This window comes from Papaver somniferum, chromosome 8 (genome assembly GCF_003573695.1).
Source record: "Papaver somniferum cultivar HN1 chromosome 8, ASM357369v1, whole genome shotgun sequence".
NCBI lineage: Eukaryota > Viridiplantae > Streptophyta > Magnoliopsida > Ranunculales > Papaveraceae > Papaver > Papaver somniferum.
The window spans coordinates 88,001,072-88,012,444 of NC_039365.1; the positions used below are offsets into that span (position 1 = coordinate 88,001,072).

At 36.2% G+C, this 11,373-nt stretch overlaps 2 protein-coding genes and 1 long non-coding RNA gene across 3 annotated transcripts; 2 read left to right on the forward strand and 1 right to left on the reverse strand.

The window, feature by feature from the left end:
• Nucleotides 1–251: 251 nt before the first annotated feature.
• LOC113302842 (abscisic acid 8'-hydroxylase 1-like) lies at nt 252–3,455 on the reverse strand. The gene is made up of 7 exons (XM_026551797.1): nt 2,789–3,455; nt 2,385–2,703; nt 1,879–2,271; nt 1,346–1,538; nt 1,142–1,248; nt 885–1,003; nt 252–789 (listed from the first exon to the last, which is right to left on the reverse strand). Exons 1-7 carry the CDS (start codon nt 3,031–3,033, stop codon nt 696–698), a joined length of 1,470 nt encoding a protein of 489 aa, XP_026407582.1. The 5' UTR covers nt 3,034–3,455; the 3' UTR covers nt 252–695.
• A 2,618-nt stretch (nt 3,456–6,073) lies between these two features.
• On the forward strand, nt 6,074–6,897 carry LOC113303788. Its single transcript, XR_003337760.1, has 3 exons — nt 6,074–6,205; nt 6,304–6,348; nt 6,783–6,897. It is a non-coding gene; the product is annotated as an uncharacterized LOC113303788 (long non-coding RNA).
• A 2,527-nt stretch (nt 6,898–9,424) lies between these two features.
• LOC113305743 lies at nt 9,425–10,168 on the forward strand. Its single transcript, XM_026554748.1, has 3 exons — nt 9,425–9,458; nt 9,565–9,579; nt 9,699–10,168. The coding sequence occupies exons 1-3, from the start codon at nt 9,425–9,427 to the stop codon at nt 10,166–10,168; spliced, it is 519 nt and encodes a 172-aa protein (XP_026410533.1).
• The last annotated feature ends 1,205 nt before the right edge of the window (nt 10,169–11,373 follow it).

Consider the following 11,373-nt stretch of genomic DNA (forward strand, 5'->3'; position numbering starts at 1 on the left):
ATTATGACGTTAAGTGGTTTGGGTGTCTTTTTTGTAAGTTTAGTATCCTTATGATTGTTGGAAACTCTCAAAATTAATCTTGTAGTAATAATTTTTAATCTGGAGTTGGAGAATTATGATCACAATTTGTATTGAGGCTTGTTTTATTGTTTTCGAAAAAGAAAAGAAAAAAAAAAGCCAAAGAGAATAAAAATAAAATGTCCTATATGATCTATGCTTGCCATTAACTTGTATATATACAGTTGAAGGAAAGAGTGACCACTTCTTTGAGGTCACTCCTCTACATTTAGTGCTTCTCCTAATAAATACCGTTTTAACACCTAATGGGGGATTGCAATTCAAGCAAGAAGAAGAGGAAAGAAAAGGAAAAGTACAGCTCATATCTACTCATTTTTGTCTGAAAGGCCTTTTGTAATTTGTACATTTTATGGTTCGGTCCCTTGTTGTATACTTTTCTCAAAATTTGATTTCCTCGCTTTTTCGTCGTCGTACAGTAGTAATCACTTGGAGTCGTGTAGGGGTGTCCCTTTTTGGTTACAGCCCTTTCTTCTCTGCCTACTTGGGTCCCCAGGCCTGTGATGTCTTCGTGAAAAAGTCTTTGTATCTCTCCTATCTTCTTCTCATTTTTGAGTTGAGATAACAACGCTTCTTTTGGATTGATGGTTAATTAAATTAATTAATAATTCTGGAGACGTCTAACTCTTGAGATGTAATCTGATTGGCAACCCATTTTGGGGAAGCGCAAATGGACCATATTGGATCCCGTTTTGTGGCCCTATAACAGACCACCTGTACACAAAAAAAACAAACAATTTTATTGAGTCAAGGGACAAAAATTGTGAAAGAAATAAATAAAAAAAAGATTTTCTTATTGTTGTTGTTGCCTGTATTTTGTGGTGAGATGATGGAGGAGGACTAATATCTCCAATTTAGCTAACCCATTCCCAGGACATGAGTGGGTTCCACTCCCAAATGGCATGAATGTGTTGGGTTTTGGAGCAACCTGTTTTTGATTTCCACAATTTTGACTTTCCAAAATTAGTACTGTTTCATTATTAATAGGCATAAATGGATTTGGTACTAGTAGTAGTACTATATACAAATAATGTTGAAGAATAAATTAGATTGGCTGAATTTTTACCTCAAATCTAGATGGATCAAATTTCTCAGGCTCTGGGAAGATCTCAGGGCTGTGGTGAATATTTCTAAACAGTGGTAAAACTTTCCATCCTTTTGGTATAGTGTAACCTGGTGAAAATGAATATCAAAACATAATCAGATGAGACTATATTTTAATGATTGAAAGAAAATACTATTATTTTTAGAGCCCGGCAGCAAAACCAACCTTCATATTCAACATCTTCAACAGCTTCTCGGAAGGTGAATGATAAAATTGAAGCAACCCTAAGTGTCTCTTGAATAACTCTTGAAGTTATTGGCATCTTCTTGGCATCTCCCCAACTCAAATATTTTTCCTTATCTTCTTCTTCATCAAACTTGTTTTTGCTGCAGTTTTCCTTTATTAATTCTTGCTCTTCCTGCAGCGCAAACATGCAAACATGAGATCACACACACCACTTGAATTTTAATACGACAAAAAAGAAAACATGAAATTAATTTTTTTATAATATTTTCCTTTATTAACCAACCCCATGAACAACTAACTTATTACACCTAGTTTACCACAAGTAGAAGATCCAATTGGCCTATATTCAGGAATGGGACATAAATGATATATGGGCTGTAGTGGGTTATTCTTGAACTTATTCAGACAAACTAAACAACAAAATTAGGTTTGTAGGAGGAGGAAATCTGTTGTATTTTTTTTTTGTTGAAGCGTAATTAATGACAAGGGAATAAAAGAGATGGGAAGCTTACAGTGACAGCTTGAAGGACTTTAGGATTTTCTGCCAAGTACTTGAGAATCCATGTTAGTACGCTGGCAGTAGTGTCTCTAGCAGCAAATATGACACCAATGATGTTATCAGCTATTTGCTCATCAGTCAATGCTTCTTTCTTTCTCATTAATGATCCAAGTAAATCATGGTGCTCTTCTTCTTCACCGCTCTTTCGTCTTGAACATAATATCTTTGCCAGAATTGAAGCTAGTTCTTTCCTCGCTTTCATTGATTTGTGAAAGAGTGTCCCCGGAAGATTTATGGGCATTGAATTATAGCCTTGTTCAAGTACATAGTAACACCTTTTCAGATCTTCTCTATATAATATCTCGTCTTTTCCGAAGATCGAAAGTAGTGCCACGTTGAATGTATACTGTTCATTCACAAACCGAAATTGACTTTAAATTCACATCCATGTTCAATTATTCTAGATTTAACAATTCTACCATGACATATATAGGTGTAAGATATATGGATAATACTTACAGATTTCATTTCCTGGAAAGTATTGATGAAACGACCATCCCACGATTTGAGAGATTGTAGAGCAACGGATTCGATGTCAGTGACGATGTTCCGGATAGAATCAGGCATGAATGCTCTCAGAACAAGCTTCCTGAGTTTAGTGTGGTAATCTCCCTGGTGGAAAAAGATGGCTTGAGGACCTAACATCCTCTCTTTACTAGCTGGAAATGTAGGCTTGAAGAGATGAGATTGTGTCACCAACACAAATTTAGCTGCTGCAGGACTTGATATCATGACGCATGGACATCCCAGTACATGGGTCTTGAATATTTTTCCAAACCTAGTCAAAATTGGCAAATTACATAAATTAAAAAGAAGATGAAAAAAACATATGAAATTGATGGATGTATCGCGAAGAAAAGTACCTCTTGATTTTGGAAGCGAAGAAGACGTTGGGGTTCTGTGAGTAGAGCTGGAATGTTTCACCAATATATGGCCAACCCATGGTACCAGGAGGTAGAGGAAGTTTTCTCCCATTTGAGGTTACAATTTTGAAGATACGATGTAAAAGAAATAGAGAGATGATGAAGATACAAGCGAAGATAAAGAGAACTGAGAAAGAAGAAGATGATGATGATTGCAGTTCACTACAAACAGTAGTAGTAGTCATTCTTGAGAAAAGAAGATAAATCAGAATTTGGAAAACGGAACAAGTTTAGTGATACGCAATCAATCACAATATGATTATGAACGAAGAGAGCTCACAAACTTATAATTCACTTTCGCTTTGTCTCTTATCTTTTTTTTTGTTATGTTCTGTTGTTGTTGCTGTGGAAGTTGAGATAGTACTACTACCACACACTTGTTGCAAGACAAAGGTGAAAGGTGGATGATTTCTCTCTGTTTGTAACCAAATATCAACAGAGAGGGAAAAAGAGAAGTAGAAACAATTTGTGAAGCAACAAAGTGGAGTATGATGTATATTTATAGCTTCAATTCGACAGCTAGAGAAAACCCACATACGGAATCTCTCCATCTCTCTACCCCAAAGCCAGCTCATGCTTCTGGGTCTTGGCCTTTGTTTGAAAGAGAAAGAGAGACATGAGTAGAAACGAGTAATAGAGAAACGAGAGTGAATGCAAGTGTCAGCGTAGATAAATCATAAAAAAGGAGTTCTTTTTGACACAAAAGTGTTGTTTGTCCTCTTCTTGGTGAAAGGGGGGTTTTGTAATTTAATTTTAGGGGGGAAGGACTTGGGAATTAATCATAAATGTCAATGAGGATGAGGAAGCCTAGTTGATGGGTAGAAAACAAATTTCACAACTGAATCCTTCTCACTCTGCTTTAACAGTTACTCCCCTTCATGCAACTGCAAGGAAGGAACAAGTCGTACTAGAATTATATATACACCGATGAGAGTGAGAGAGACTTTTAATTTTGTGTGGTCACAGAATATGGGCAGATTTTCTGTAAGTCCCATAGTATCAACTAGCTACTGTATGCCAAATATTAATAAGTTTTAAGATCTTAAAAAGTGGAAATTCCCGATGAATCAATCATTTTCTTCTTCGTCTATCTCAATTTTAAAGAAAAAAGTCAGCATATAATGCCATTATCCAAAATATAAAAGAAATAATTGTATTATCTTTCCGTATTTGGATCCTAGTTAGCAATTCGGGATTCGGCAAACGTACGGAACGGCAAACGTACGAGTATTATACGGTTTTGTAAAATCCAGATTCGGTCTAAAATTCGGTCAACGGGACGTGATTCGTCATTAATTCAGAACGGCATACGTACGTGTATAATTCGGTTTATAAATGTGAGTTCGGCTCTGAAAATTCGGTATCTATATATAACAAATAATTTGTATTTATAAGGTCATAGACCAATTTTTATGCATATGTGTGAGTTATTTAAGGAAAAAATAAACTCAATATGATGATATTAATAATATATACAACATTAGTTATCCAAAAGGACGTCGTATGGTGGTTTAGATGCTTGGTTAGTGAGTTTGAGATCTCTCTCACCTTCACCTTCAAATCTCTTCAGTCATTTTTGTTTCATAAAAATTACAACACGTCTAATATTCGGTCGTGTATGTTCGGGAGGCAGTAAAGCCCAAAAAGTGGAGTCTTTGAAAAGTAAAAGCTAAAGAATTTATGGCGAATTAAGCGGACGTATCATTCGGGATACGTAAAATTCGTGAACGATTCGCGAATAATCCGGGAATGCCACATAATACGCGACTTGGGTTCAGAGTTGCAAACGTACGCGAATAAGACGGTAAAATTCGTGATACGGAAAAATTCGCGAATCATTCGCGAATCATTCGCGAACTTACTAACTAGGATTTGGATATCCATCCATGCATTGCACTATACTATGAAGTAGCTTGGGTCCAAGGGCATAGCTCAATGGTATCCTATCAATTCCAGTAAAGAGGAAATCAGGGGTTCGATTTATCATAGAGGTTTGTATTTAAATTAGTTATATAGAGGGGTTTGGCGGGGTTGAGTTCAGCAGTGGCGCTAGTCCAACTGGCTGGGTTTGAGTAGGGGCTTGGATCCAGCTTTAGCCTATCAAAAAAAATATATATTGTGAAGTAGCTACTTGTTTACATGTGCCAGGATATACTCCCTTAGTTTCTAAAAAAATAGGTTGGTTTTCTTATTTGGGTATGTCAAAAAAAAACAACCAAACTTGTTTCTATAAATGGAAAGATATAGGGGACCACTTCTCTCTGTTTTTTGATAATGTCAAATGAGTGAGACCAAGGACAAATCAGGAAAAAGTATGAAAAAATGGTCAAAATGATTAGTTTTCTTAATTTTTGTACAAACCAAACAAGCCTATTTTTTTAGAAATGGATGGAGTATATAAAATTATTAATATTACGAAGAAGAATTAACACCAGTGATGAGTGAGTCTTTTTGATTAAGGGCAGTTCCCAAACTCGTTAACTGTTCATTTGTAAAAACTAAACACCCTTAGGCTAAGTCCGATGGGCTAGATATCTAGCTGCTAGATTGGCCATCCACGTCAGCTAGGGCAACCTCCTAAGTCATATGAGCTAGATATCTAACAGCTAGATTGGTCATCCACCTCATTTGGGACCACTATAGAACGATGTTTGGTTCAGCGCTGAGCGCTGTTTGGTTCAGCGTTTTAAATCTCATCCGTTAGATCATAAAATTTATCTCCCAGCGTTGAACCGTTCAGCGTTATAAACACTTTTTCAGCGCGGAATGATTCAGCGTTTCAATCTCGCTGATAGTTGGACTGCGAGCAACTGCTAGGAGAGAGAACTATCCAATGCTAGTGTTAATTTTTTTCCCAGACTTTTTTTTTTGATTTGCAACACTTTTTGGCCAATCTAGTAGTTCAATCTAGCCCATAGGGGTTAGCCTTAGAGTAAGGGCCATGGAATGGGTGAGAGCTTGAAGAGTGAAATTTGTACCATGGAAGAACAAAACTAGAGACTAAGGTCGTGTTTGGCCGCTTGGATATCCTTATCCTAGGATGGGTTATCTAGATAAAACGGTTATATCGTGTTTGTCTTCCCTCAATTCCCAACTTGCGATAAGAATAAGAAAACCCACCGTGATTTTCATATGCTAAAAATGTGTAATTAAGGTATTCTCTCAGATACATGTTTTTCCAATTTCCTCGCCAAGGATAGAACTCCACAATCCCATTACCATTCCCACGAATCCATGATACCTGTATCACCATTACTAAACCCACGATAGGGTTTTTCATACCTTTGTGAATTTTCCAATTTCTTCCCTATATATACTGATGCAAAGCTTATTGTTTCCACATAAAATTGGCACAAGGTATTCTCTTTTCTTCTCAACTAGTTTAGTTTAACAAATTCATCCCAGTAATTTCTACGATTCAGTTTGTTACAAATCTGATTTGGTTTTTCTTACAGAGCGCTTTCATATCAAATCTGCAACAGATCAATTGCAAGTTACTGGTATCATCTTCATCCTCTTTTTTTCTTCTCATTACTACATATGTTTTCTTTTGTTTTTATCAATTGCATGTTGTTGGTATCATCTTCATCCTCTTTTTTTCTTCTCATTACTACATATGTTTTCTTTTGTTTTTATCAATTGCATGTTGGTGGTATCATCGTAATCAGATTAATGATTTAGGTTGTATGTTGATAGTGGTTGGTATGACTTAAATTTGGGAAAGGAATTTTTTAAATTTGATTAAATTAGTAGGTAATTCATTTTGTTTATGACAAGCTTTGTTTGAGGCATTACTAGCTTCCCAAGTTCACAGGGTTATTCTTGTTAGCTATAATGGTGACAAAATTAGTGATATAGAATCCAGTAATGATGTGTTGTTTAACTTTCCTGAAAAGTTTGTTTAGCAATAGCTTACATATTCAGTTAATTGTAGAATATGGAGAGTGATCAATCATCCAACCCCCAAACTGGAAGGACAACTTGGACTCCTCCCATGGATAGACTGTTCATAGGTCTAATGGAAGACCAAGTACAGAAAGGACAACTACTCGATGGTCAATTCAGCAAATATGCTTGGACACACTTTGTTGATAATTTCAAGCAGAGTTTTGGTTCTTATTTTACCAAGGATGTGTTGAAAAATCGTATGAAAACTTTGAAGAAGAACTATGTTGTTGTGAGTACTCTTAGAGGTCAAAGTGGATTTGGATGGGATCAGTCGCGAGAAATTGTGATTGCTGATGATGCTGTATGGGATGATTATATCAAGGTTTGTAATTTATGTTATTCTTTAACAATTGAATGAATTTTGATTTTCGTTTTGTATTTAGAAGATATGCTAATAGGAAAATTTTATAATTCCACTTGCAGAAGCATCCTGATGTCAAATGCTGGAGGACAAAGACCCTTGCTCACTTTGATGAGTTAGCTATTATATTTGGGGATAATAGGGCCAATGGAAGGTATAGCCGTTGTAGGAATGACAATACTGTGCAAGATGATGATGACCATGATAATGAAAATTTAGATAACACGCAATCTCCAGATACCCCTCAAGAACAGAATGAGAATGGATATAAATATAAGGATGAGGACTTGCGTACATCTGACACTCAAAAAAGGGCTCGAGCTTCAACAGGTCTGAATTCACGTCCTTTTAGAAAGACCAAAAAGTGTACAGGAGAAGGAATGGTAGATGAAATTCAGGTAATGGCAGCGGCTGTGAACAATGTTGCGACTAAGAAAGAAGAAAAAAAAATTCATCATCTTTAGAGGCAAGTTTAGTGTCCGCGCTCGAGGATGTACCAAATTTGGATGATGATACTTTTGTGCAGGCGCTAGATTTATTGGAAGATGAAAAGAAAGCTAAGATTTTCATTGCATTGACTGGGAACAAGAAACGACAGTGGTTGTTATCGAAGCTCAATATTCTCGCATATTATCCTTCCAATTTTATGTGACTAGGTGTCTGATAGGGTGAAGTTTGGCCACATAGTATTCTCAGGGATTTCGAATTACTAGGTTATGTTCAAGTTTCTTTTCATTTAGTAGTTTGTGTCAGAGATTTAATTTGGTTAATGTTTAAGTTTAGTGTTGTTATGGTACTGTAATAGTAGTTTTCCTTTCGTTTTTTATGAACTATGTTCCTGCTCTATGAATTAAATTGAAATGTTTTTATTTTTAAAGTTTCCATGTTGATTTTTAATTTTCTGTGTGTTTTCTATTGATATAATGATTTTTAATCTTCTATATTCTTTCTATTGGTAGGTACATATAAGATATCGTAATATGGCGAGTTCTGACGATGAAGAAGATTTGGTAGTAGTTGTAACAGCAGTCACAACAACACTAATTGCTGTTTATTACCAATATTTTTTGGAGAAAACAATATGCCATGATTCAATTCTTAGTGGTGCAGATCATGTAGATGAAGTCTTAAATGGTCATGATGCACGATGTCAGGATAGTTTTCGTATGGAAAAACATGTTTTCTTAAGATTATGTGATATGTTGAAAGAAAAGGAGTTACTTCGTCATAGTAATGGAGTTCGTGTTGAAGAAAAAGTAGCAATTTTTATGCTTGATGTTGGACATAATGAACGTAACAGGATACTTCAAGAGCGTTTTCAGCATTCGGGTGAGACAATTAGTAGACATTTTAATGCAGTCTTGGATGCTATTGTTGCATTGGCAGATGATTTTCTTGTACCAGCAGGGCCTGATACCCCCACTGAAATCTTAGAAACCCCAAGATTTTATCCATACTTCAAGGTATTGCATATCTTCAACCAAGCTTTATCACATAAACTCAATTAGTTTTTGTTGTATATATAAATATGTTTGTATCCACAGCCAACTACTTTTTACTCGTATTCTTTTCATTATAGGATTGTATAGGAGCCATTGATGGAACACAAATACCAGCAATGGTTGGTCTCGACGAACAAGTCCCTTTTTGGTGCAGAAAAGGGTTCATTTCGCAAAATGTTTTAGTAGCTTGTTCCTTTGACTTACAGTTTCAGTATGTTCTAGCTGGTTGGGAAGGCTCGGCTGCTGATTCACGCATACTAGATTCAGCTCTAACAAGATGCGATAGATTAATTGTGCCCGAAGGTATAACGTGTGATCATATATTTTTCATTCTACTTCCAAATACTATTGCCAACCCATGTTTCTAGCTTTGACATCTTTTTAACGGGAAGCTCAGGTAGACAACTACTTTTTAATTAGATAGATAGGCATGCTAGTCATGCTGTATTTTTCATCATTTGTTCAATTCATCATTTACTATCAAAGAAACCCTCCAGTTGAATTATGTGTTTGGAATTCCTAGAGCATGACATTTAATCTCATCTGTGAACTATTTGTCTGTTTTTTTTTTAATGATTATTCCTAGAGCATGATATTTAATCTCATCTGTGAGCATGACATTTTAATGATTATTGGGAACTATTTGTCTGTTTTTTTACACTTCCCATGTCTCAGTTCAGTGGTCTTCCGAGACCCACTTAATCTCATCTGTGAATCCATTTCATTGATACTCACGGGTGGCTCTCAGAAAAGAGCTAATAACTCATGGGTGGCTCTCAGTTCAGTGGTCTTCCAAATGGTAAACGAGTAAAATACGGGCAGTAACAAGGGTTTTGGTTTTGGTAGTTACTGTTGGTTTTAGCACTGCATTGCAATAGCTTCCATTCATATTCCTACTGTTGCAGGGAAATATGTACAATGTTTGTACTTCATTTTAGAATGGGGAAGAAGATCCTATATGCAGTAGAGTCTATAATCACATTTATGTTATATCCACGGAGAGCTTGATTGATAACTTAGCCTTTTTTTGTTTGTACAGGTAAATTTTATCTCGCTGATGCAGGATTCGCCAATATGCCGCAGTTTATTACTCCATATCGTGGTGTCCGTTATCACTTGAAGGAATTTGGTGGAAATCGTACAAAATATGCAAAGGAATTATTCAATCTCCGACATGCATCGTTACGGAATGCAATTGAACGTGCTATCGGTATACTTAAAAGACGCTTCACTATTTTGCAACTGCAGCCTCAATATCCATTCGAATCACAGGTGAAAATTGTACTTGCATGTTGCATCCTTCATAACCACATCCGCAGAGAGTGCATTAATGACTTGATTTTCGATGATGAGAACTTACAAAACCTACTAGAAACCGATCCAAGAATGCAACAAGACAGTGAATGCCCTACACTTGGGAGAAATAGACAACGAGAAGTAGCTTCAGAACTTCGAACTTCAATCGCAGATGCAATGTGGAATGATTATCAGCGTCGCCGCCGCGGCTAATGTTTGCATACTGTTGAGTTAGACTTCGATACTGTTATTTGCATATTGTTGTTTAAATTGGATGAGTTAGACTTGGATACTGTTATTTGCATATTGTTGTTTAAATTGGATGAGTTAGACTTGGATACTGTTATTTGCATGTTGTTGTTTAAATTCGAGAGCGAAACAAACATGATTCAAGTTATACTTATGATTTCTGTTGGGTGATTGAGATGTTAACCAAACAACTTCTATGTTAATCTGGGATAAGATAAAATTTGAGACAAACATAATTCAAGTTAACCAATTCCTAGTTAGATAACTGATATCTCTACTTAGGATATGTTGTTGGGTTTCCAAGCTGCCAAACAGACCCTAAGAGGCTTATGTTCAGCCGCGTTTTTCTCTTCAAGCGACTGAACATGTGCCTCCTAGCTATTTATTTTTAATTTATTAATAAAATTTTCGTAGAATCCGCGTCAACGAATTTAAACCAAATAAAAAACTAAAAAAATATTCTCAAGAGGCTGAGCACCAACCGTTTCAACACCATGAGCGGTACAACTTTAGTCGTTTTGTGTGGACGGCAGATCTTCATCCTCTTCGTGAAGACTGTTGGATGAGTGTATGAATGATTTTGGGTGAATGTGTGGGACCTCTCATCCCACAGTAGCACCTAATTTGATTTATTTTGATCAAACTCCTTCAAATTGAATGAGATCTCTCATCTCATAGCCCTTGCTCTTAGACCTCACCTATTTAACAAATGTATATATTAAAAACAAAGAGTTCTTACTTCTAAACTGAGAGAAAACAAGTCGAAATCTACTTCTTTTTTTTTTAGAGAGAGGCTATGACATTTCTTGATCTCTCCAATGCTAGTTGAAAGGAAAATAGGGGCTTCCATGAAAATTTTGGTAGCCATGCATTTTTCCGGAGGTCGGAAGCCATCTCGTAGATATCGGATAAAGGGTTCACGCCAATCCCCATTATTGCTCACTAATATAGATTCTGATTGGTGAGGGGGTGCTTGACAGTTAGGACATGATCCTTGAGTTGCACAAGCCTAGGTTTCCTTAAAAGACTTCTGTAAAGGGTGATTTCAAGTGTTTAACCACGGATCTCCTTATGGACCCGATCCAACTGTTGTTGCGCTTCTATTTATTCAATACATCTTGATAACGAAGTATCGGGGTTTTTGTGATATAGTACCTCATGATGCTGTT